The following is a 26,772-nucleotide window of genomic DNA, read 5'->3' as shown; positions in this document are numbered from 1 at the left end:
AATGAGAAAAACTGTGTCTGTGTCTTTCTCAGCTGGAGAGTTAGTAGCTCTAGAAACATGTGAGGTTTTGTTTGTACATATGAAGTGAACTGTAAAGGCAGCTAGAAGTCTATAGGGGCCAAGGAGTAGAATATGGTGTTCTGAATGAAAATGGCCCCCATAGACTTATAGGGAATGGCCTTATTGGAATTGTGACCTTATTGAAGGAAGTGTGTCACTGGGAGTGGGCTTTGGGATATTAAATGTTCAAGCCAAGCCTAGTGTCTCACTTTCTTCCTGCTGCCTACAGATTCAGATATAGAACTCTCAGCTACCTCTCCAGCACTATGTCTGCTTGCATACTGCCATGCTTCCTGCCATGATGATAATAGACTAAACCTCTGAGCTGTAAGACAACCCCAATTAAATGATTTCCTTTATAAGAGTTGCCATGGTCATCTCTTCACAGAAATAAACCTTAACTAAGCCAGGCAGTGGTGGTGCACACCTGAAATCTCAGCACTCAGGAGGCAGAGACAGTCAGATCTCTGAGTTTGAGGCCAGCCTGGTCTACACATCAAGTTCAAGACAGCCAAGGCTACACACAGAAACCATGTCTCAAGAAGCAGGCAAACAAACAAAAAAACAAAAAAATAACCCATAACTAAGACACCCTCCTAAGGCCAAACCCACCCATTCATCAAAACAACCTGAACAAATGAAGGACTCAATCAGCTAGAACACATAAAATTTATTGGAGCCATTGAAAGGGGAGTGACAACACACATGAGTAAACCCCACAACCAATGGAGGCAAAACTTCTGAAAAGACTCTCTTCTTCTACAGAGAGTATCTTATCACACCTTCACCCCTATACTGGGGATCATCACTTACATTTTATTTTTCCTAGGGCCCCAGAGAGACCTTCCAGGACAATGGTCTCTGCAATGTCCTTGCTGTTTAGGAAACCATCTCAGGGAATAACACAGTGTGGGGTGGTGGCCCTGCCTTATTCTGGTACAAAATAGTCATAGGGCACTGGAAAGCACAGCAAGGAACACCCTACCCTAGCAACCAAGGAAACTGAGTCACAAATGACAAGAGGAGAATATCACACAACAGGATCCTCAGGGCCCATCCATTACTGGTTCTGGGCTTCCTGCCCTTCTCAGGTCAAAGTCAGTAAAGATATGAGCATCAGTCCCACTCTCTTGATCTTCTGTCCTTCTCACTGCTTCTTAGTACTGTGCTTGAACTCTATGGTGAGGACCTACTCAGGTAGGAACATACACATACAACAAGCACTTGGCCTAGGTTTATATCAAGAAAGTATACCTAGAGATCATGCTACAAGACAGGAGGGGAGTGAGTAGAGCCTTGGCTGGAGTGAGGCTCCCATTAGTTTCAGTAGGCCCTGCCTGGCCTGAGCCCAGTACATTCTCATCTCTTTGGGTGGCAGGAAAGACCTGGGCCTCATTAGAGTCAGGGTCTGCCTTTGGGGCACCATCATCAGGAACAGCCCCAGCAACTTGTTCAAGAGCAGCTGCAACATCCTGCCCAGGATCTTCACTGGCTGAGAAGGCCTCTCTAACAGCAGGGGCCTGCTCAGCAACCCCAACATTGACAGGGCAGCCTCTCCCACATCCAGCTCCCTGCCAAGCACTTTCCCCCCTCGCCCCTCTTGTACCATCATCTTTTCAGGCAGAGTTGCCTCCCATTTCTGAGTCTCCCTAATGAGCCTGAGCAGCACTACAAAGCCAGGTAGCCATCTCTCCAGCTGCATCCTCCTCCTGTTGTTCTGCAGCATCTGGCTAAGCTCTCAACAGCACCTGCCGGGCCCTGGTCTGATCAACCATTACAGGCTGGATGGCCATCTGTAGCAGACCTTCCAGGAGCATCACATAGGCAAAGAGGGTCTCCTCGGGCTGCTGGGAGCATGTCAGGAACTTCAGCCGTGCTGTCATCACAGTGTCCTTGTTACCAAACACCTGCACCAGTGAAGCCAGGCAGTCCTGCACATGGGGTGTCTGGATGCTCTTCCAAAAGTTCACACAGAAGATCCAGGGCAGGCCTCCCAAGCTCTCTACCAGCCTCCTCCTCCTCTCTTTCTCAGATATGTGGCGCCACAGGTACAGCATGTCGTTGGTATGGTCCAGCCAGTGCTCAAAAGACTGATCTCCACAACCAGGCTCTTCCCTCCCAGAGAAGTGTCTCAGCTCCTGGTAGGCCATGTTTTCCAGGATGGGCTGCAGGGTTTGGCTACACTGCTGGGACCAGGCTCCAGCCCCTTGTGCCCTTCCTGCCATGTCAAAGGCCCCTTCCTCACCCTTACCTGCAGCTACTGCCAATCCCACAGCTCCTATAAAGCCTTGAACTCCCATGTCATCTGAAGCTCCCTCCTTGTCTGGCATTCTTGCTTCACCTACAGCTCCTGCCTCATCCTTCTCACCCATAGCTCCTGTTCCACCCACAGCTCCTCCATCATCCACAGATCCTTCATACCCTGAAGAACCATCATCACTCCCAGACTTCTCATCACCTGCAGACCCCTCTTCACTTGCCCCCTCCTCTACAACTCCTCCTTCTTCTGCAGCTCCCACCTCACCTGCAACTCCTGCCCAACCACGGCTTCCAGGCAGAGAAAGGCCTTTTTACCTCCCTGGTGATGACAGCAATTGGACAGATTCCTCTGCAGCTGGCCTGATTGTTAGTTTAGACTCTTATTAATTAACCTAAGGACTGAGGCCTTGATGTAGGGCACTGTGTGATGCCTAAGACTGGGCCCTGTGAAATAATCTACTTAAGATAGATATGGACTGTTGCAGTGTAGAGACTCAGCACGATCAAAGTCTGAATTGAGAATCTGTACTAAGCCAGGTGGGGACAGCCTGGAGAGAAAACAGTTTTCACAGAGTCTTGTTGAATATTAATATTTCTTTTTGATTTATCTTTTAGTTAATCAGCAGTTATTCCTAAACCAAATGTATATCGAAATCACCACACAGAGACTAGGATTTATTTAATTAACTTAGATGACATTGCTGGGCAATAATCACTCCTTCCCAAAATTCCAAGCCCACATAGCTTCCTCCCCTTCAGATTTCCCACATTATACTTGCTTTTTAGTCATATCTTAGGTCCGGTTCATTTCTCCTGATGTTTCCTGATCCTCTTCTCTCTGAGTTCTCTTTCCATTCCTTCTTTCTCCTCCCCTCCAGACCAGTATGGTACACCCTATTCTCTCCATTGCTCAGCACTGGCTGGTTGTTTTTATTGGCAATACAGAGAACAAATGGTAGCATGTTTACACAAACTTGAGACAGGTAATGCTTAGAATAGCAAGTAATGCTTAGCATCACAACGCAATGTCAGGAATGAAACCAGAGAGTGGGGTGGAAAATCAGTATTTGAATGAACAAGGGTAAATTTTATACATTCCAGAAGAACATGAGACCAACAGGCATCTATTAAAGTTATTTTTATAAAACTGTTTTTCAGTTTCTCTCACCCAACTAATTGAGACTCTATTATATTATTGTTTTATCAAGCATTATAACACAATACTGAGCAGTTATTACTCCATTCTTAACCCTCTAAACTAATCTGGTTTCTTCCCAGTATAAATCCCAGAAATACTTGTACTTTGTGGTTTTTCTAATCCAGCTCCTCTTTCTGCTGTCTCCTGGACCTCTGCCCATGGCTCAGTCTCCTACTTCCTCTTCTAACTCCCCCTCCCCTGGCAGGAAGTCAGACCCTGTTTTCTCCCCTGCTCAGCAATTGATTGTAAGGTGCTTTATTGGCATATCAGGGGACAATTAGGGAGCAGTGTTTACACAACATTGAGACAGGAGATTCCCAGAACAAGAATTGCCACCAGATAGATATGGGAGGTAAAAATTTAGCATTTCATTTACACAATAACTTTATGCCTACAGGCATCATTGGAGAAGTGAATTCAGATCCAAGAGGGATATAAAAGGTAATCTTTTGCAGTCAAGAAGCAACTTTGGAAGCCCTATCTCAGGCTCAGCAGAAAAAAAGTACTAGCCATTTCAGACAAGAGCAGCCAAGAATCACCAGGTTATAGGGGAAAAAAAACTACTGATTCAAAAAACATTTGGTTTATTGATAATGGCTCTAACAAGCCAGCAAGAAAACTGCAACTAAGTATGGCTGACAAAATAAACACTGGCATTTATGGCCCTTTGACTTCAGGGACAAAAGGGATATAAAGACAAAAAAAAAGATAGATTATTGTATCTCCTTGGGAAAAAATGTGGGATATAGGTTGAATTACTGAATCTCCTTCTAAGAAAGCAACAAGTCTCACATAATTTTACTTTGCTACAGATTATTGTTTATTGACAGAAATGTAAGGTTATTTTGTTCAACTTTTGCTTAATGTATTATAACTACGTAACTCATTTAAAAATGTAATGTAAAGTTCTTCTCTTTTCAAAGCTATTCTTTCAAACTGTTCAGAATAATTAGAAATGCAAGTTAGTGCTTAGTCACCTATAAATAATCTTACTTGTAGTCTTGTTAGGAACTAGTTTAGTTAATTACAGAAATAAGCTTTATTTATTCTCATATATGTTTTCAAAGTTAAGCAGATAATAGCTAGAAATAAGCAACAGTCACCTATTCAGATGTACTATAGATAAATGGTCTTCAAATACTTCAGAGATCTACAGAATATGGCATTTAAGATGGTTTAATAATAAAAAGGCATTTCTAATAGAGAGACATATCTGTTCCTGCAGGTACCCAGGTACCCTCCAATCTACTTCAAAGAAGATGATTGGCACTGAAGAACCTCCACTTAGAGTTTGCTTTAAATGTGACAAAGCTGGCCATTGGGGGGGGAGAAGCCCTTAGCTAGACTGCTGTTGCTGACCAAACTGTAGATAAGCAGGACACTGGGTAATCAACTGCCCAACTTTGCAGAGACAAAGTAAGTCTGGCCTTCAAACTTTCTGCTTCACAGATAAGTCTGTCAGAAACTCTGAGCCAAAAGGCCAAAGATTATGCCCCAATGTTGCTGGGGAATCTTGGGTGACTGTCCAGGCAGCCAGCTATCACTGTCATTTCTATAGTTTTGGAAGCTGCTTGCTCCACAGTTCTTGTTTACTTAGGTAATATTTATCCTTCTTGGGTCTCTGATGAGGTTGAAGACTAGATAGTTAACAGTCTTACAGCTTTTCTTATTAAGATTAAAGACATAAAAGCTTAAGTTCCTTAGGATCTAAGAAAATATTTTATCATTTAAGAAGGTTTTTAGGTTGATAAATGCAAGTTATGATAAAAAATGATTTAGGTACAGAACTTTGGACTCAGCAAGATAGGATATATAGTGGAATAGTTTCTTCAAGTTTGCCAAATAACAAATTGACTGGAGATTGTGAATGTGATTCTTATCTGATAGTTCTCATAATTGTTCTTATTGTGTATAGTTTATTGCTTTTTAGAGAAAAATATGTTATGTTATGCAAATATGTTTTTTTTTGTTCCAATCCCAGGTGTGGGATATGGGGCTGTGTCACATCATCCACAGCTGCTAAGTATGATTTGCCTTGTGCACTAGCAGGGGTGTGATTTTGCCAGCTGAGGATAGTTGGTTTGGAATTCCAGAAACTTTTCAGAGGGGACAAATGCAAGAGCCCCCAAGAGGGGTAGGGGGTACTCTGAAAAAACAGAGTGTTGCTCTGCTGCCACTCCTGGTTGCTGCTGATGCAGTGTGACAAGAAAAAGAAGGAGGTATCTTGATAATAAATCCTGGACTTGCCCCAAGGAACTCGATGCCCCTAATCAGCAGGAAGTAGTCTAAAGAGGTCTATGTCTCCTATGTCTAACCTTCTTTCTTGCCTACCTAGTGTTGGTGGGTTGGAAGGGATTGGGGTGGAGAAGGGAGGTATATATAGTAACCCAATAAAGTAGATTAAAAATATTCCTACAGCCATCCAATTTTATTTAGCTTTGATTATTAGCAAGAAAATTGATTTTTTATGAAACTTCTATGGCTATTTGTGTGTATTTGAGTTTTTCCTATCTTTTCCTCATTTTTTAAAACAACCACATATTTTTACTCTTTTTCCTTAAGAGAAGCGTATTTGACACCACACATTTTTTCTTTTTCATTATTGCTTCTAGCAGTTTCATTTATACATATTAATTATAATTTAAACCTTTTAATATGGGAGGATAGGGTCATAAGCACAGAAGAGATGGTCTTGACTCTCACAACTGTACCACTCAAGAGAGCAAGCCCTTCACCTTGCCTGGACAGCACAGTGGAGCTGACCCTGGTGTGGGGGTGCTGGTAAGCCAACCCCAACGGCATGAGCTTGAAAGAGCTGGCCGGACAACATGTCTGCCATACTGTGGAGTGAGTGAAGGAGAGATGCTTTCCTCCCCCATACTCCTCATCACCTGCAGCAGGATAGCTGGTCCTGGGTAGTGAGAGTAGGAGGACTGTCCCTGTCTCTCATTGGCTGCAACAGCAGGGAGAGCAGACCCTGTACCTCACCTGGGCAGCACAGTAGAGCTGGCCCCGGTAAGCCAGCTTGTTGCCAGATAATTGATTAGTGTACATAGAAAACATAGTCATTAGCAAAATATAAATGCTTAAATGGATGTCAGATGCAGTTTGGGTGTTCCTCTAAAAGCCTTCATGGATAAGAATGCTGAAGTGTCTGCCTGTTTTAAGGCATAGTGCTTAGGAAAGGTCTTGTTGCCTTTGCTCTATGACCTGAGACAAAGTCAACTAGGTGGCTTTGAGCTGCCCCCACAGCAAACATAAAATCGTTTAGCCCCTACTGACTTGGCTTGGAGCCACTCCCTCCAACCATGACAGTGACATGGTTCAATCTGCCAAGGGTGTAGGGGAGGAGCTAGAGGCTTTTTATATATATATATAACAATTGGACCTTTGAGAGTTCTCTCTTTTTGGCTTGGAAGAGCCCTCATGGAAGGAGCTCTGGGTAAGAGAAAAGGATTTTCTTTCTGGGCTTGAGGGAACAACAGAGAAGCAGCTGGCAGGACACAAGTAAAACAGTGTCTGGGAAAGAGCTAAGGGCTGTCTTGGGTTTGAGGAGCTCCAGAGAAAGGTAGATTAGCTGGGTAGTATGACACAAACAGGAAGAGAATCCTAAAGAGCTAGTAGTTTAGTGTAGAATCAGGCTTATAAATATGCACTTAGTATATAGTTAAGAAAGTAAAGTTACCTCACTCAGCAATCAGGTTTTTACCTTAGTTTATACCTTCCGAGTCTTTATTGTTACAAAAATTATGCTAATTTAAAATAAAGATAAATATTACACCTGCCCCAAAGACATGAGATCAGGAGAGCTGTCCCAGCCTCTCACATGCTCAAGCAGTCGAGAATGGGCCCTGCACCTCACCTGGGCAGCACAGTGGAGCTGGCCCTGCAGGCTTGGGTGCAGAAGGTCTGGCCCTGAGGGCATGAGACTGGGAGAGCTGACTCTGCCCCTTCCCAACTGCAGCATTGGATGAACTAGCCAGGACAGTGCTGGAGAGCTCACCCTGGTGGTGGTGGTGTGGGTGCAGGAGAGCTGGCAGGATGAGCAGCTCAGCTCACTCAGGCCTAGGTCCAGGCTTTGAATTGGCCCACCCCAACATCTACCCGGCCAGAGCCTGCCGGCAGAGTTGAAGGTTCTTGAGTCGGGAATGAGGATTGAAAGGAAAATTAATAAACCAACTCACTACACATGAGATCTTTCCATGAGACTTCTAGTAGAAAACTATTCGCACCTTGCTTTATTCCAGTAATCCCCTTTTAAGTCAGAGCAAAAGCACCTCAGTACAATGAATGAATTCACAGGGAATTCAAATCTTCTTTACCTTGACCACCTGTCTGTGTGATCTTCACACAAACAAAACCTGTGAGCTTAACAAGACATCCCACCTGCTGTCTCAAACAAAAGGAGATAGACTTATCTCTGACTCCAGTGAAAGCCAGGGTGAAAGCATGTCTTTCCACTGAGATTAAAATAACAAAGCAGGCTGGCAGAGCAGCGACTCCCCACACTTCCCTATTGATAAACTGCTGGAGCACGTGAAGGGGCCCAGTCCTACAAATCCAAAGCTGTAGAATTTCCATGGCATATGGAAGCAATAGGATATCTGAGAGGAGTCCCTGTGAGGATTCAGTATTGATGGTATGCCAGAGGCCTCAAACCAGATCAATGACTCATTAAAGTGAACATTTGCAAGCAAAGAAGTGTGGACAAATGGATTTTTTTATAATGTTTTTGTTTTTTTTTTTATTTTATTTTTATTTTTAGTTACAATTTGTTAACTCTGTGTCCCAGCTGTATCCTGCTCCCTCATTCACTCCCCCTCCCCAACTCCCTCCCTGGTCTCCTCCCTGCCCCTTTCCAAGTCCACTGATAGGGGAGGACCTCCTCCCCTTTCATTTGACCCTGTTTTATCGGGTATCTTCAAGGCTGGCTGCAAAGTCCTCCTCTGTGGCCTAACAGGACTGCTCCTCCCCTGGGGAAGGGGGGAGGTCAAAGAGCCTGCCCTTGAGATCCTGTTAGAAATAGTCCTTGTTCCCCTTACTTTGGAAAACTACTTGGTTTACTGAGCTACCACGGGCCACATCCAAGCAGAAGTTCTATGTTATATCCATAGATGGACAAATGGATTTACTGTGGGACACGCTGTGCTACACTACAGCTTCCACGATGAGAGTTTTCCTTTTCTTTTTCTTTTAATATTTTTATACATTTAATAAGATAATATCAGATAAAATAATAGAATAGGCATAAATCAAAAAGAAAAAAATCAAGGCAAACTGTCATTGCCCTTTTTTTGTTTACAGGATGGAGTCAGAAAATGGAACAAATTAAAATGACATTAGGGAAATATTCTAAAACCACCCCAACATAGCTAAGTTACATAATGTTAGGATTCAAATTACAAATTAACTAATACCCACTTAGTCTACAAGTTAAAAGGAGGCTCCAAAGTGTGTTCTACTTAGTATAACAACTTTTACATGAAATATATAGCAATGTATTTTCAGAAAACGCCATGGCAACTTTTAGGTATTTCCTTTATTCAGTGACTAGAAAATCTTGATACAACTAGGCAGCTCTGCTTTCCTAGTAAGTTTCTCAGGGCTCACACAGGCCAGCTTAATAGAGAGTTAACATTTCAGGTTTCAGAAGGCAGGAATAATTCTATTTTGGCTTGTATTCTATCTAAATGCTTACTGTAGTTAAGGAGACAGTTGAAGCATATTAAGTGAAGGTAGTTAAAATTTAGTAGTGACGATCATGAGTCTCTTGCAACCTACACACACTGTATAATGATTTGTGGAATGAAACCAGTGTTGATTAATTGGAATTTTGTATAACCACACACAAAAAAGTTTAAGAATGACCATCAAAGACAATCATCCTAAAGGTACTATGCTGACATACTAAAATCCAGGTAGGCACAGAGCTGAAGCACATCTCACGCTGTGTTTTGTCTAGGAGAAAGCCAAACAGTTCTCAGACACAGCTAAGCCTACATCAATATCCTAATCACAATGACTTATAAAATTATCAGGTTCTCAGTAAAGAACCGAGTCTAGGAAAGTCAGTAAATCTGCTAAAAGTAAACCAGGATTAGGCTACATCTGTCTTAAAATCTGAAGAAGACATCAGCTAGAGTGAGGTTCCCAGCGTGGTGGAAGATAAAAAGTCTACGTGTACCATATTCTTCCTGGATCTGGGAAAGCTTCATGTGGGAAACAGATAAGTTGCCAAAGAGGAAAACTGGAAACATTCAGTTATGATGCATTGTACAAGGTTGTTAGACCTCAGGAATGGTGTGATCCATCAGGCTTTTCATAATACTTGGTGCCATCCATTTCATACTATGGTTGAAGATAAAAGCTGGCATGATTGTGATGGTAACTATAGCTGTTGACAGTATATCTGCACTCTGAGCCTCCTTCAAGCCAATAACCTTCTGTCTGTGGATCTCACAGATGTGATGATCAGTGAGAAGGCTGTTTCTGGCAGCAGAACTATCTTTCCCTATGGATGTGTCTTTTCTATGTTTAAACCAACATGGGCACTGCTGTCCTTATGCATAGTAACTGTCCATTCAAAGGGCCTGTCACAAATGATCATGGTAATCCTCTCTCCAAATGCCTGCTTGAACACCCTGTTTGCTTTATCAGAGCTCCAGTCTGCAGTTTTCACCACTGATCTGGAGTACCTGGTCCCCAAACTTCAGACCAACCAAGGAGGCTGGGGAATTAGCCTGGACTCGCTGAACAAATATACCATTGTCGATTGGCTTAAGTCTTAGCCCAATTTTTCCATGTTGGTCCTTACACAAACTGATTTCATGAACCCCTTGCTTAATTTCTGCTCTCCAAATTTCAGCATCATTACCTGTCACCGGTGCTACCATATAGTTTACACTGGATAGTCTTGCTACCAAGTGCCCTTGCTTTGGTGCTCCAGAGACCATGGGCATATTTGCAAATATTTCTTCTTCATTTAAAGTCAGTTCCATGTATTGAGAGAACTCCGATTACAGTTTTGGATAGAGATTTCCATCTGGAAGAAGAACAGCAGAAACGTCCATCAAAAGAACTTTGTTGGCAGGGTTGGCAGAAAAGGCACTTTGACTCTGAATTACTTTGTCTACCTTTAAATCTTCAAGAGATGGATAAAAAGACTTTTTTTTATTTTTGCAGGTGTTTTCTGCTCCAAGGACAGAGCTGTTCCAGCCGCCCACTCCCTTCTTTTTCTTTTGGGGGAGAGGTTGCAAGGGTAGAGATGAGTGGGATTGGGGTACATAATGTGAAATTCACAAAGAATCAATAAAAAGTGGAATAAATAAATAGAGAGAGAGAGATAAGTATTCGTAAAGTGAGTGGAGTTGATAGTAACCAGGAGGTCCTGTTTAACTCAGGTAGAAGGGTCCTATGAAGTTTCCTAAGCCAAGGGGAGGATGGGAATGGGCTGCTCTTGTTTGTCATCCAAACATTCTCTATTTCCCTGAACTTCCAAAGCAGGAAAAATTGCCATTTTCAAGTAAAAGCTTATTCTTTTGTCTGCATGCTCTTCTTAGCATTGCAGAACATTTGGTCCTTTTAGAAGTCCCTAGCATGGGTCTGCCCTACTTCTCTAGTAATCTCCACTTCCCCGGCAGTTGTGTCTGAAAAACTTCTCTCTGAGAACAAAATGAATTTTCTTCTTCCTTACACTTAAACTTTATAACCAACAACAAAACTTAAATATTTAACTTTTGAGAATACTTTCAGCTGAGAATCCTAAACTAAACCTATTTTTTTAGAAACCAAACTTGGAAAAGAAAGTGTTCCTTGGGAGGCCATGTGTTAAGTCCAGCTTAAATCATCAGACAAAAATGAATTAAAAGTATATACAGACTTCCTTGCTCAACAGATATTATTGTAATACATTGCTCATATTTTGTGCAGTTTGTGGCATACCAGCAATGATTCTGAATATACATCTCTAAAATGTTTATTAACAGGGCTGAAGAAACGGCTCAGTGATTAAGAGTACTCACTGCTGCTTTTGCAGAAGACCCAGATTAGGTTCTGAGCACCCACATAGCAGCTCACAACCATCTGTGACTCCAGTTCCAGAAGATCTGATGCCTCTTCTGGCCTCTGATGGTAGCAGGGAGTTATGTGGTATGCATATACACACACAGGCAAAACAACCATACACAGAAAATAGTAAAATAAAAATTTAAATGTTTATAAACATGGTTTATAACCATGTTTCATTAAAATATTTCACTGTGCCACAAAAGAACATGTATATTGACAGACTCAAATCAATTTAGCTTCTCTGTGCCATAAAAAATAAATTAAAGCATACAGACATAACTCTATGTTCTGCAATTAATGTACGGATTTTTATTTTACTTACAAATATTCTCTATCATATAGGGTGGAGGAGATGACTCACTGGTTAAGAGGATGCAGTGCTCTTGCAGAGGACAGCAGTTCCATTCCCAAAGACTAGGCAAAACAAGGGTGGGAGGGTGGGTGGGGTTTTTGTTGTTGTTTTTGTTTTTAGTTTTACCCTGATGATTTGTTGTTGCCATAGTAATAAGGCTTTTAAAGGTAAAAACAAATAGGCTTAGAGAGAACTCATGATGAGCAGGTAGACGATGGCAAGGTGTCTATGAGACGTCTCAGCTCTTCAAACACAGAATTCTCCCAGGAGTACTTCAGCATCTCAAGTTTCTAAAGTGAAAAGACATGTGCAGAAATCAACCCTGCTCACCTTGCCTTACAAACGCTATCCGCAACATTTACAAGGGAAAAAAAACATATACAACATATACAACATGAAGTTCAAAACACCCACCAAAGTGACACAGACATTGCCAGTCCTCAGCCCACTGCTTAATGTTCACAGGATGAGGTATTTTCCTGTGGGTGTGGCTCAGGGGAAGGGTGCTTGCCCAGTATGTGTGAGACCCTGGAACCTCTCACCCCACACAGCAAAAAGAAAAGCAAAGGAAGCCAAATGGAAACTGTGAGCACGAGGCATGAGCTCATTTATTGTCACTCACCCACTTCATTGTGAGATGGAATAGCTTGACCTGTAGTATGACCACAGCACACCATAAAATTAAAACTCAGGGTTTCTTCAACCCCCACCTCCACACACACATTCCCTTTAGCAGAAACAGGACACATCATAAATGAACATTTTTTAGGTTGAAAGTATTTTGTCAAAATTTATTTTTATTTTATGTGCATTGGTGTTTAGTCTGCCTGTGTGTCTATGTGAGGGTATCAGCGCTGGGACTTCCAGATAGTTGTGAGCTACAGTGGGTTCTGGGAATTGAACCTGGGTCCTCTTCAGTGCTCTTAACCTCTGAGCCATCTCTCCAGTCCCCTAAATGGTTTTGTTAAACCCAGCGGAGAGGTTCTAAAACTTTGCAGGACCTCTTCCACAGTCCAGTGATGCAGTGACCATAGAAACAGGAACAACAAAGAGGTCTTAAGATTGGAATGAACAAGCAAGTTTCTGGGCTGCTGAGTTGTCAAAAGAATATTTCAGAAGGAACAGATACTGGAAGTGTGTGTGTGAGAGAGCGAGAGAGAGAGAGATAGGGGTTGGTGTTGAAGGGGACAATCATAAAAAAGCAAGGGATGGATCCTATCAACTCAGGTGTTTTGGGTCATGTTAATTACTCTGGATGAACAAAATTTTAACAGCAACTTGAACAAGCCCATTCAAGTCAAGTCTGAACAAAACCAGAGAATGCTGTATTTAATTATTTTGTAAATAACTATGAACCTGCAGGTAGTATAGGTCAGTGTGCCTAGGAAGAATTAGCAAAGACAGGCCTATTACAGAGGGTAATTCTCAATTCACAATCCCACAGTCAGCCTACTGCTTACCTTTTCACTGTGTGCTAAGTCAGAGCGCTGTCTCACAATTGTAATTGGCCATATGAAGCTATGTTTCAGCCATGCAACGATGCAAACTGAAAATGGACTGAGCAAGTAAAGAAAGTGTAGGTGCTATATATTTATGTCACTACTCTGTTTAGAAATGGACTGCAGGGTCTACGAAGACAGCTTCAGTGGACAAGGAGCATGCTCCACAAGCATAAAAAGCCAACTTCAGCTCTCCAACACACATGTTAAAAGCCACGTATGATGACACATAAACCTGAGGTCGAACAGGCAGAGCCTAGGGACCTGGTGAACAGCCAGCATAGCCATAGTGGTAAATTCCATGTCCACTAGCCATCTTGTTTCAGAAAGGTAGGATGGAGCCAGGCATTCATTTTAATCCCAGCACTTGGGAGGCAGAGGCAGGCAGGTGGATCTCTGTGAGTGTGAGTCCAGCCTGGTCTACACAGTGAGTTCCCAGACAGCCAGGGCTACATAGTGATAAAAAGGCAAAAAAGACGAAGGGGAAAAAAAGAGATATGGCAAACAGTGACTGAAGGTACCCACAGTTGACTTCTGGCCTCCACACATACATGCACAAACAGATACACATGTGTATCCATGTTTGCACATACTTACCAGAAGGAAACAGCATTGTGAGACAAGATGGGACTCTCTGAAAAGCATCAATGCCCTTTACAATTTGAACAACTCTGGATGAAATTACTAAGGCAGCAATTCCTGCTTCAATGACTCTCCTAACCCTGAGTGAATCACAAAATTAAACACTCATTTTGTACTTAGGTTTACATGGATCATGGGGCATGTGGATAATGCTGGAAGGTGTTTACAGCTAACTTTCCAAAGGTCAGTGTTCCCGTCTACAAGTTGCATTGTCAGGATGTACAACACACCTCCAAGTACTGTTCACACAGAGATTTAAAGTCTTCCATTCTCTCCTTCTGAAGAACCAGAGACTGAAGGACAAAGTTGCGTTGCTCCTTAAATATTCTCTACAGGCAAAGACAGTAAAAGATATATGAACAATTTAAGGGAAGCCACAAAGCTCACAGAAACACAATTCTGTATTATATTTGTACAAAGCAGATAGGAAGAATAACTTTAATATTTTTTCCAGTTAATACAACGACTGCATTCACATGAGTTACCTGATAATTCCAAATAACAGTAATGTGAAGACCACTCATTTTATCAGAAGTGTTCCTACTTAATAATGTTCAAAACATTCCTATTAGTTTCTGAAGAATTGAAAACCCTCCCAGTAGAGGCTTCCAACTCTGTTGAACTCTCTTCATTAAAAGAAGTTACCTTGAGTTGTCCCCATCATTTGTCATCCCCCCACATAAAAGCCCACTCCATTTTCTCCTTTCCATTAAGAGTACAGTCAATATTGCCATGCTTAACAGGGATAGATTCTTTAAGACCCACTTCAGATGCTTTCCTGGACCACTGTAAGAATACACATAGAAAAGAAACTTCTGAAACAGTTCTGTGGGATGGGGCCTTCAGGTATCTCTACTACTACTGCTGGGAAACCAAATCACAGAGGTAAACTGTTTCCTGAGTTAGCATAACTGCCAAAGAACTAGACTGTGACTGCCTTCCACACGGTGCGATGCCAAAGGACATGCTTAGAACTACTGGACAGAACAGGACCTCCATCTTCCCCAGAACTCCAGCCTCTGCTTCCCCACATTTGGAAATCAGAATCTTCAGGAGGGCAGCTCCATCTACCACCAGGAAGAGAGAGGCCCCAAAGGCACACTGTTCAGAGTACAGTACCTGTCCCACAAACCTCATTCCCCTCTTCTAGAGGCAAAACAGTCACCTTAAAGTGTACATAATGGCAAGAGGGCTTTTTCTCTTTGCCTCTGGGACTGGGCTGCTCTGAACTCCAACCACTGAAAGCTAAGTTTCCACCTGCTCTGCCACAGCCACACTGACTACTCCCATGCTGCATCCTTGATCACTGTGTCAGAAGGCTAGGTTGGGCCTCCTGCTCCTTGGTGTCCTCACATCATGGATCATGAAGGACTCCCTCTCATGATGCAATCCTATACCTTCTCCTGCACTTTCCAGGCAGTGCCTTCTCAGCCCCCGACTCCACCCCCATGCTGGCTCCTAACCCATCACTGACTTTGTCTTCTCTCTGTTGTAGATATTTTTGTTTAAGATATGTAAACATGTTTTTCTTATAATCCCAAGTGGGGAATTTTGCTTTGTTCACACATGTTAATTGTCTCATGCAGAGCATGGTCTTTGCCAGCTGGAATTAGTTGAATTCTGAGGACTTTGAACTTTATAAATATGGTAGCCAAGAGGAAGAAGGCATGGTGGCTTGGAGGAGATGGAGGAGGACTGCTTGCTGCCCTTGCTGGTTGCTGGTTGCTGGTTACTTGGATATCTGGATTTCCTGCGACTGATACTGGTGTTGCTCCCAAAAGAATCCTATTACTCTACCCAGCAGGAAGAAGTAAAGAGACATATGAAGCATTTTCCTTTCCCCTACCTGGGGATGGGGTTCAGAAGGAAGGTATAAGCTTTAAGGTACTAACAAAAGTAGTATTTGAAAAACTAAGGCCTACAACTCTCCCCAGAAAAGGAAGCAAGCCAAGGAGAGAGAAGTATGGTCAGTCTCTCCTGACCACAGCCACCACCCTCCCTAAGCTCATATCCTGTCCCTCTACCTCCTGACTTGCTGATGCTGACACAATGGACTCCTTCAATGCTAAGCCTGATACTCACAGAGAGCTTTTCTGCCTGTTTCTTGACTTGACCTGCATCCATGTTTAACTTCCAATTCAAATTCGTAATCTGAAGAGAATATTGTTCATAAAGTGTCTGCTTGTAAAAGACAACAGTGTATACTGTGTGTGAGATTCCTTCACAACATGAAGAAAGTGCATTCAAAGCATGCCTGACTTGCCTTCACTAACTCTCTCAATGGAGGAATGGGGAAAGGGAATTTAAGTATTCTGACAGGGAAAAGTAATGTGACATGCACTATGCGGTCTTACACTTACACTAACAGTATCCTTTCATCCTTGGCTGAGAGTAAGTCACTTAATTGCTCTTAGAGCTAGAAAATTCAGGAAGAAGTTCTATTTTTTTACTAACATTCCATACAGAGCTTCTAGCCAGTGGGGGTCACAGCTATTCCTCAATCTCTTGCCATCCTTACTCACTAATCAACTGTCACCGGGTCTGGCATCAAAGCACCAAGATGCAACCCTACCTTAGTCCACACTGGACTTTGAGAACATCCTCAACTTTCTTCTGCATGGTTTGGAAAGACTCGTTGATGATCGCTCTGAATCTTTCTCCGTTTTCCTTAAGAAAGATCTTAATGGGTCCTGTATTGAAAAACAATCACATAAGCATGACTATAATGTTCCCTCAACAGTGCTGGGAATACACTTGTTATCAAGAAATGGAAATAAGCTGCCAATGGAAAGATTACCTGCCTCCTTTCTTTCAGTCAAGAATTTCAAAGATCATGATCTTCATGTGAAATTAGATAGTTGGACTTTAGTGTCTATATATTACATACCAAACAAATTAGAGGAGACTTAACAAAAAAGGTGTCAAGTCACTGTGTAATTTCTTTAAGAGATGTCACTTATAAAGTATAAATTTAATCAATGCACTAGGTATGATTCAGTTCCAGGACAAGTTCAGAGGGACTGCTGGGCTGCTTTATGCAAAACATAAAAGTTCATAAAACTTTTTGGAGATTTACAAAATCTCCAAAGGGACAGAGATTACTACACAGTGAGATGAAAATACTGCAATTATTGTAGCCATTGAGGCTTTTAGAGGAATTTGATAAGGTAAAGATCCAGAATAATTTAAAGAGAAAAAAAGACATTGATACATGGGAAAAGTCTGTTTAATTTGGGATGGAACCCAGAGCCCTGAGCATACTAGGCAAGTGCTCTCCCACCAGGGTACATCCCTATCCTGAGTCCAGGTTAGTTTCTAGATGTGACTCTCCATTATAAAATTCTGCAGAGCTCCCAGCTGGTTCTTAGTTTGTAATGTTTTCAAACAGTTCACGTGACTAACATATGATAGAAATTTAAAGCAGGATTCAGTCTGATCATACAATGACCACAGGCAATAACAGTGCTGACTTCATCTTTCCACTTCCTGTGCTATTTTTTGCACGTTAAACAGTGGGCAGCTATCTAAGAGGGCATGACACTCACCACCCAGCCACTCCCCTCCTAAAATAACTGGACTAGATTACAAATGAGTGAAGTGAAAATGTGATGTTAAAAACAGATGTATCACTTGTGTGAATAAAAACCTGGAAGATAGTATCACTTGTGTGAATAAAAACCTGGAAGACAGATACTTTCACCCAATTTTTAAGTATCTCACAGTGAGCAAGAGTCTTCACACTACAGGTGCCATGTTCTTCATATCGACAATTAACGTGAAGTAGAGAGTTAGCAATCTAACAAATACTATTTGACACCAAGTGTTTGAGAACAAGGCAGTAAACACACTTCTCTTGTCTGCCAAGTAACAACTCCTTTGCCTTGACTTCTTTGGGTCAAACAATTTTCTCAAATTCCTAATGTCTCCTAGAACATACCTTCAAATTCTTCAAATAAATCCTGTATTTTCTTCCTGCAAAGAAATTACATTAATTTTTTACTTCCATGTATGCAAAAGGCCACTTTTGTTGTGTGAGCATAGGAAGTGGAGTGTGCCACACAGCATACATTCAGTTCATGGTTCGAGAGTGGACACTGATTTTTCTAGATTTTTTTTTTTTTTTTTTTTTGTCTGCAAGACAAGGGCATGAGTGAATGTGTGACGCCATCAGAGACAGAAGTGGAATGCCCTCCTCTATTGATCTCCACCTTATTGTTGTCATACAAGTTCTGTGACAGGACTTGTAGTTTGCTGGGGGCATGAAAATTTCATTTTGTATTAGGTTGAACATCTGATCGACTGCAGGGTGAATGTTTTGGGGCTTTTAAGGTCAATGTACCCCACACATTCATGGGATTCACACACCTAAATTACTATTTCATTTGCATGTTTATTTATTTATATCTCAGTTTATTTTGCCAGGCTGGCAGTCAAGAAGCACGTGAAACCCCCTCCTATCTCTGGCACACCTCATGCCTCAGTTCTGGGCCAAAAAAGCATGCGTGGCTACACATGGCTTTTTCTGTGGGTGCTGTGTATATGAACTCAGGCTCTTGTGTTTGTACATCAAACACTCTTCCACTGAAGAGTGTTTGATGTACACTCTCCAGCCTAACTTTTCTAAATATATTTCATGAATGGGAAAAAAAGAAAAGAAAGGTATCACCTGGCCCGTTGCCCTTCTGCTCCTGAGGGAGTAATGTCCTCTGTACTGACATCAAGAACTTCTTCGTTGGCTGTATTAAAGAGAAAGAGGAAAAATGTTTTCAAACAAAGTGTGCTGTTCTCATCATTCCCCCATGGAAAACAGTTTCTAGAGCCCATAGCCACCAACCATTACTTGCACTTTTTAAAGAAGTCGTGCACATGCATCAATACACACACACAGACACCACACACACAGATGTTCTCTCTCTCTCTCTCTCACACACACACACACACACACACACACACACACACACACACACACATTAGACTTGAGTCTGGGAATAGCTGGTACACGGCTTCCAGACAGTCACTGAGACCCATGTGCTCCCAGAGAGGCATGTTGATTAGAAAGGGATGCCTTATGAGCCTTGAAGGTTTCCTGTGGAATGGGAATTTCAGGGAGACGAACCTAAAGCCACAAACAAGCTTGAGTCAGTTATTAGCATCTGAAATCTCCTGCTAGTCCAACAAATGTCCAAGCACCACATCCACTCAGTGTTCTGTAGTGGAAGTTCTGGTTTCTTTAAAAATGCAAAGTTATGTTATGTAAACATGTTTTTGTTTTAATCCCAAGTGTGGGACTTTAGTTTGTCCACAGCTGATATTGTCTCCTGCAAGGCTTGATCTTTGCAAGCTGGTAACAGCCTGCCTCATGCAGCACAGACAGGGGTGTGGTCTAGGTCTCTGAGAGATATAAATACAAGAGCCCAGAAAGGGAAAGTGTGGCAGTTTGGAGAGATCAGAGATGGACAGTGTGGTGGTTAGGAGAGACATGGGAGAGATGCCTCATAGCACAGTAGCTTGGAGGAGATAGATGGAGGAGACTACTTGCTGTGTTCACTGTTGACAGAGAATTAGTACGGCCCCAAAAGAACCCCTTGACCCTAAACAGCCAGGAAAAGTAAAGGGGTCTGCAGCCTCTCTCCCCACTAACCTTCTCTCTCTTACCTAAGGTTAAAGGGTTGGTGGAAGGGAACCACCCCAAATCAAAAACAATTTTAAAACGAGCACAACAGTGTTCCACCTGCCAAGAGATTTTAGGATATCCTCTGGGGTGAACAGGAGCCCATCTGGTTTTTGCTGTTGTTGTTTGCTTGTTTTGTTTTGTTTTACCTGGAGTGATTGAATCTGCATTTTGGGTGTCATCTGATGTGACATTTGGATCCAGCCTTGGGTGCATGCCAGCACTGTCAGGGGCCTTCCTTTCTCTGCTTGACATGGCTAGAATCTTCTTTGGGAGATACGAATCCTAGAACTAGAGATATCAGGAGGAAGTACAAGATAGCAGTGGAAACAGGGACCAGGACTCCAAAGAGGGTGGCCAGAGGTCCTGGCCCTTGTGTTGGAGCAAAGAGAGGGCAAGAGGATGTCTCCAATGTCCTGACCTGTCCCATTTCTCTACCACCTGGATCTCCCTGAACAACTCTTTTTCAAGATCAGTACCCTCTGCTGCTTTCTCAACCCCTGGATAGGAAAATCCTGGGTCTTGCCTCTATTAAAACAAGTTACCTAAAGCTGGTGTCTGGTTGGAACCTGGGAAGTCACTGGTGCCTATTTAGTTACTGAGGCCACATCTCCCAGCTCACACGCTGTCCCACTTAACCATCACAATCCCGCAGCCTTCATGGCCTGTCCTTAGCCTCGTCATCTGGAACCATGTCCAGTCCAATTTGGAAGTGAAGCTCCTGGTATCACCCCACAGGTTTGCCTTGGACATGCCTCTTTGTGGTGCTACTGGGCTACCACATGAGCTAAGGCTAATCTCTAATCCATGTCCCAACTGTTGACCATCATAACAGAGTTCCCCAATAGCAAGTCATCCACCCAGGATACTCTCCTGCCCCTGGAGCCTACTTCTTTTTAAAGAATGGCTGGTCATCCCTATCTAGGCCCCACCTCCCAGTGCACACCTCTCTGACTGGATGGAAAGGCATATACACCCAGAAGGAAGTGGCTTTGAACTGGCCCCTGTGGGATATGGATGCAGAAGCTGCTGGTTGGTGAAGGGGGCCATTCCTCCCCCATCCCCTCCAGACAGGCATTTCTGTTGCTGCCAGGCGCATGGCTGCAAATAAGCAGGACCCAGATGTTCACTGAGGACTACAACTGGAAACAGGAACTTGTGGGGGGAGATTGTTACTTTCTCTTCTACACCCCACTCTCACAACCACCTCTCTTCAAACCTGCAACTATCTGTACCCCTTTTTTCTCCACTGCCCTCAGTGGTCTATCTCACTACCAGGTCTTCTAAACTTACCAACACAGATAAACTTGGACCCTTTCACCTCAAGATCACACTCTTATCCCCAAAGGGCTGCGGATCCAGGCTGACCCTGCTTTCTCACCATCAGAGGCTGGAAACTGAATCTGCTAATACCCTGCCACTCACCCAGCAAATCACACTTCAATACAGTCCTCTGAGATGCCCCTTCCTTGTCCTTCAGACAGAGGCCCAACCTCCAGGAATGGATCTCTGATTAGCAGGGACACCACTATGCAAGCATGCCTGAGGCTACCTTCTTAGAGGCATTCCCAAAGGTGTTAGGTCCCCCCAGCCATCACCCATTCCCTACTTGGGCCCTGCTGTTTTGCATATGATTGTTTGAAGTACCGAAGTACCCAGGGTTCCCCAAACCCTTCAGGCTAGCTAGCCTGTTGAGGTATTGCTTTTGGATGCATCACAGGAGGACCCAAGTGTCTAGTCGGGAACCAAATGCTACTAATCAAGCTCTCTCTCTCTCTCTCTCTCTCTCTCTCGCTCTCGCTCTCGCTCTCGCTCTCGCTCTCTCCCTCGCTCGCTCTCTTACTCTCTCTCTCTCTCTCTCTCTCTCTTTCTGCTGCTCTTATCCCCACTTTTCATTTTTGGCTCTGGTACCTGTGCCAGCCCCAAGTTAAGTAAAGCTCCCAAGGTCACCTCACAGGCTATCCCGGAACCTCTGGCTCTGAGACCCCACAGTCTTACAACAAGGGCCTTAGTCTTTCCTGATTCCTCTAAACCATCCCTGGAGCCCACCACACGAAGTTCCCCCAAGACCTGTCACCCACCTAGGCCTGTCACCCACCTAGGCCCCTCGACACTACCACACAGCCTCCTTCCCCTCAGAGGTCGATCACGCTTAGTTTAGCCCACACACCAGTACAAGGCCCTCTGATTGGCTGGCAAAGCACTTGCGCCTGCGCAGTCAGTACCTGCGCAATGCTCATGCTTCTGACTGCTCCAGCACGCGTCGTCCAATCACTGTTGCCTTCTGGTGAGGGAAGGCCCGTGGCTTCATTTCATTGAGCTACAGCTGCAGCCTGTTATGCCCATCTCTTTATCGGCATGCTTCTGATTTGCTGGAACACAAAGAAGCACCAAGGTATGACAGAGGCTCAGGGTGAGCTTCCAATGGGTCACAAGAGGCAATGATAAGTGCATGCGCAAGGAGATCTCAGGCTGTACTCGAGGAATAGGCAAACCTGTCATTTGCGCAGATGCAGTTGGGCACTGCCATTACGCAAGTGTGAAAGCTCTACTGTACTTTTCTTTCCAATTGGTGCTCCTGTTGTAGTGTGGCCTGTGGCTGTATCTTAAGAGGATCCAGGTGTTCAGTTTAGCTCTTAATAGTACACAAGGGGACAGGTGTCCAAAACCATGAGTCCTTAACTCTGTCATGACACTTTCCTGCTTGGATACCCCAGGCCCTCTCTTTCTAGAGTCCACGTTCTCATGTATACAGTTATGTTTGCTGAAACCAACCCCCTTTCATGGAGAAGACCTTTCAATTCAGGTCTTGTACCAGGCTACCTCAGTTAAGGTTTATATTGCTGTGACACAGCACCATAACCAAGGCAGCAATAAAGAAGAAAGAGTTTATTTTGGGCTCATATGGTTCCAGAGGGCTAGGATCCATAAAGGCACGGAAAGGAGTTGGTAGACATGGTATCTGCAACTGGAAGCTGGGGCTGAGGGATTTCTTCTCAAATGTCAAAAGGAGGTGATGAGAAAAAACTCCAAATGTAGTGAGTCTTTCAAAACCTCAAGACCTATTTCCACCAGCAAGGCCCAGTCTCAAGCCCCTCCACACAACCACAGTTTGATTTAAGAATGGAAAGCAAAGAAAAAAATAGGGCAGGGAAGAGACCAAAGTCTGACCTGAACAGATAAACCTGCAACTTTCTGGGATGAAAATTGTGCTAAGGGAAGGGAGCTGGTCAGGGCTTTTCTAGGAGTAGGTGAGGGGCTTGGGTAGGAGGAAGCAGATGCAGCTGTGTGTGTTTGGGGGAAGTATTACATGTAGATTAAGACATTCTTGAGAAATTTATGATCTCTTTCTGAGACTGTTTTCTCATACAAGGCAGTCTATGTTGGGAAACTGCCTTCCCCAGCCTGGAGATGTGGATGTCATAGACCCATAGCACCGTGGCAATGACAGGTCTTGGGAATAATCTTGTTTTCTACAGCCAGGGCATTCTAGCATCCACTAACAGGAGGACCAAATATTCAAATGCTTGAGAGTATGGGGCACATCTCATACAAACCAGCAAACGGGTGAGGCTGTGGTGGAAATTCCTCAAATATTAAAAACAATGGAATTTCCAGGGTGAAGGTTGTCCCTGTGAACTGAGCCCACTCCAAAGAAACCAGAGCCATTGAGGAGGTGGGGGAAGGTCCATTTTAACCCAACAACCAACCTTTACTGCCACATGTATGCTTCTGTTCTTGTATTTTCTGCTTGTTTTCCTCTGCTCTGCTGCCTGATAAAAAGCTACTAAACATGACGCCAAGAGCCAATGCCACAATGCCATTCTAGAGTGATCTGGGTGTGGACCATTAAAGAAATAAATTTTCCTCTTCCCAACTGAAAAAAGGCTGGTGACTCTGTTTTGCAGAAATTCCCACAACAAAGCAGGCAAAAGTGTTTGGGATAGACTGGTGATTTTTGTATATGTATGGAGGTCCCTGGAGGCACAGGGGCAAGCATGTCTGGTCCACCAGGCCCCGCACCAGCCATGGGAAAGCTTCAGGCCTTTCTCCTCTAACAAACAGCTTTAAGGGCTATGTGTCTGCCTCTTCCTGTACTCTCCTTTCCACAGAGTCCCCTTTGTTATTTCTTTGTGAGATAAGCATGCTTGCAGGTAAGCTTCCTGGAACTGAAATGCTTAAAAACCCAGTATTCATCAACTGTGCATTCTCCCACTGTTCTCCATTGTTCTTTCACTTTCTCAGTTGGGGCCAGAATAGAACTAATGAGGAACAGTGTGAGGAGGAAACAAAACCATCTGGGCTGTTTATTCTGCTACTCCTCCCCACCCTCATGTGCTTTGAGGACTTGGTTTTCAGTTTTAATGTTGTGTTTTGTTCTGCTTTTCAAAAAGGAATTAATTGCTTGGCAACTTTATTTTGTAGTGCCTGAGCAGTGCACTGCAAGAGCTGTCAAATCAGTGGCCCCTACTTCCTGCCCCAGCCTATGCCACCACAAGGTGCTGCTATAGAAGCTATCAAAATGGTAACATCTGTCAAAATGGAGGGACCTATCAAGACAGCAACACCTCAGCCTGCTACCATCCTGAGGTGCCACCAAAGGAGCTGTTCTTTGGTGTCTAAGGAAAGAAGGTGCAGACACCATAATCCAAGATTTTGTATGGGATTTTGTATGGTGCCTACATCTTCTTTCCTTATCATCCTCCAGCCTTACTGAGATTCCAGCCTCCCCTAATAGTGACACCCAGCCCCCTGAAGCTGGGAAGGTCTTCCCATCCCAACCCATGGGCCTGATGCAGGGGAAAGGGGGTGAGTCCAAGCTCAGAACTTGAAATCCTAAAATCCTCACTCTGCAAATATCTGCCATGAAAAGCTCCTCCCCGTAAGAAATCCCATAAAACTTCTGCTTTTTGTTAACTTCCCTGCAGTGCTCTCCTAGGAACAGGGACAGCAACTCCTGGATTCCTCCCTCCTATCCTTAGACACGTTGCTCCAATAAATCTCTTTTATGAAATTTGCTACCTGGTGTGACTCTCATCTGAAGAAGAAGCTAAGAAAACAATGAAAAGTATTGGGAAGAAATGGAGTGGGGCTAAGGCTGCTGAGCTCCTTACCTCAACTGGAGATACCCTAGGAGGGGAACCATATGCTGAGAAGGATTCCTCTTAGAGCTCTGTGGTTCCTGGTCAACCCTGTATCAGGATGCCCTGCCATGGGGACAGTGTTGCACTTCAGAGCTGTGTGCTTCTTGGGCTGCCATGTTTAAGGACTCCCTTAGATGGGGACAGTGTCCCACCGCAGAGATGTGTAGTTCCTGGGATACCCTGCCACAGGATGCCCTTTTATTAGGACACTGTCTTACCTCAGAGCTGTGTGGTTCCTGCGTTGCTATATCTCTGGATGTCTTTCAATAGGGACACTGTGACACTGCAGTTTTGTGAAATTCCTGAGATACTGTCTGAAGATGTCATTCCATTGGGACACTCTTCCACCTTAGAGCTCATGTGTCTCAGAATGTACACTGTCCCAACTAAGAGCTGTGTTGTTCCTGGGCTCTTGTGTCTCAGGAGCCCCTTCCAATGTGAAACTGTCCCATCTCAGAGCTGTGTTGTATCTGGGCTCCTATGTCTCAGGATACCATTCAATTGGAACACTGCCCCACCCCAGAGCTGTGTTGTTTCTGGGCTCCTGTGTCAGGATACACTTCAATGGGGACACTGTCCCATCTCAGTGCTGTGTTGTTCCTGGGCTCCTGGTATCAGCATAAGCATCTACTGGGACACTGTCCAAACTTAGAACTGTGTAGTTCCTGGGCTGCTGTGTTTAAGGATACCCATCCATTTGGACCCTGTCCCCTGCAGTACTGTATGGTTCCTGAGGCCCTATTTCTCGGGATACTCTTCTATTAAGAGACTGTCCCACCTCAGAGCTCTGTTGCTCCTGGCCTCCATTGTCTCAGGATACCCTTCAATTGGGACACTGTCCAAACTCAGAACAGTGTTTTCCCTGAACTTCTGTGTCTCAGGGTAGCCTTCAATTGGAACCATGTCCCAACTCAGAACTATGTTGTTCCTGGGATCCTGTGTCTCAGGATACATTTCCATTGGGACATTATCCCAATTCAGTGCTGGGTGCTTCCTGAATTCCTATATCTCAGGATACACATTAATTTGGACACTGTCCCAAACTCAGTACTAGCTTGTTCTGTGCTTCTGTGTCTCAGGATTCCTTCCATTCTACACTGTCCCACCTCAGAGTTGTATGCTTTCTGTGTTCCTATGTCCCAGGATACCCTTCCATTTTCACACTGTTCCATGTTAATGCTGTGTGGTTCCTGAGCTCCTGTGTGTCAGGATACCCTTCCACTGGGACACTGTCCCACCTCAGAACTGTGTTGTTCATGGGCTTCTGTGTCTCAGAATACCCTTCCAGTGGGACATTCTCACATTGCAATGCTTTGTAGTTCCTGGGGTCTTGTGTCACAGGGTACCAATCCATTGGGGCACTGTCCCACCTTAGACCTGTGTTGTTCCTGGACTCCAGTGTCTCAGAACACACTTCCATTTGGACACTGTCCCAAGTCAGTGCTGTATTGTTTCTGTGGTTCTGTGTCTCAGGAAACCCTATCGCTGGGATACTGTCCCAGCTCAGACCTGTGTTGTCCCTGGGCTCTGGTGTTTCAGAAAGCCTTTCATTGGAACAATGTCCCACCTCAGAACTGTGTTGTTCCTGGGCTTTTGTGTCTGAGGATACCCATCCATTGTGACACTGTCCCTCTTCACAGCTGACTTGATCCTAGGCTCCAGTGACTAAGGATACCATTCCATTGGGACACTGTGCCACCTCGAGGTGTTTTGTTTCTGTGTTTCTGTGACTCAGGGTAGCCTTCCACTGGGACACTGTCCCTCCTCAGAGCTGTGTCTCCCATGTCTCATGTTACACTTTGATAGCGACACTCTCCTTCCTCAGTAATGTGTGGTTCCTGGGCTCCTGTGTTTCAGGATGCCTTTCAATTTAAGCACTG

General features: G+C 43.9%; 1 protein-coding gene and 2 pseudogenes across 1 annotated transcript; all 3 read right to left on the bottom strand.

The window, feature by feature from the left end:
- Nucleotides 1-1,295: 1,295 nt before the first annotated feature.
- LOC129678084 (paraneoplastic antigen Ma6F-like) lies at nt 1,296-9,732 on the bottom strand (annotated as a pseudogene).
- Nucleotides 9,733-9,801: 69 nt separating this feature from the next.
- On the bottom strand, nt 9,802-11,861 carry LOC129678083 (syntenin-1-like; annotated as a pseudogene).
- Nucleotides 11,862-12,130: 269 nt separating this feature from the next.
- LOC129678082 (X-linked lymphocyte-regulated protein 3A-like) lies at nt 12,131-20,003 on the bottom strand. Its single transcript, XM_055608763.1, has 8 exons — nt 19,898-20,003; nt 18,744-18,813; nt 18,015-18,049; nt 16,650-16,767; nt 16,341-16,389; nt 16,160-16,255; nt 14,308-14,406; nt 12,131-12,226 (listed from the first exon to the last, which is right to left on the bottom strand). The coding sequence occupies exons 1-8, from the start codon at nt 20,001-20,003 to the stop codon at nt 12,131-12,133; spliced, it is 669 nt and encodes a 222-aa protein (XP_055464738.1).
- Between the last annotated feature and the right edge of the window lie 6,769 nt (nt 20,004-26,772).

This window comes from Psammomys obesus, unplaced genomic scaffold (genome assembly GCF_907164565.1).
Source record: "Psammomys obesus unplaced genomic scaffold, mPsaObe1.curated_primary_1811, whole genome shotgun sequence".
NCBI classification, from domain to species: domain Eukaryota; kingdom Metazoa; phylum Chordata; class Mammalia; order Rodentia; family Muridae; genus Psammomys; species Psammomys obesus.
The sequence above is the reverse complement of the archived record's forward strand: the minus strand, read 5'-3'. Positions and strand labels throughout refer to the sequence as shown.

Bases quoted from the DNA above. Each gene is read 5' to 3' on its own strand.
- LOC129678082 (XM_055608763.1), bottom strand. From the start codon at position 20,003: ATGTCAAGCAGAGAAAGGAAGGCCCCTGACAGTGCTGGCATGCACCCA. The intron at 16,256-16,340 runs GCAAGTCAGGCA...TTTTACAAGCAG, and splicing joins CATTGAGAGAGTTAGTGAAG to ACACTTTATGAACAATATTC. The intron at 12,227-14,307 runs GTGTGTTGTACA...TTTTCACTTTAG, and splicing joins TGTGTGAACAGTACTTGGAG to AAACTTGAGATGCTGAAGTA.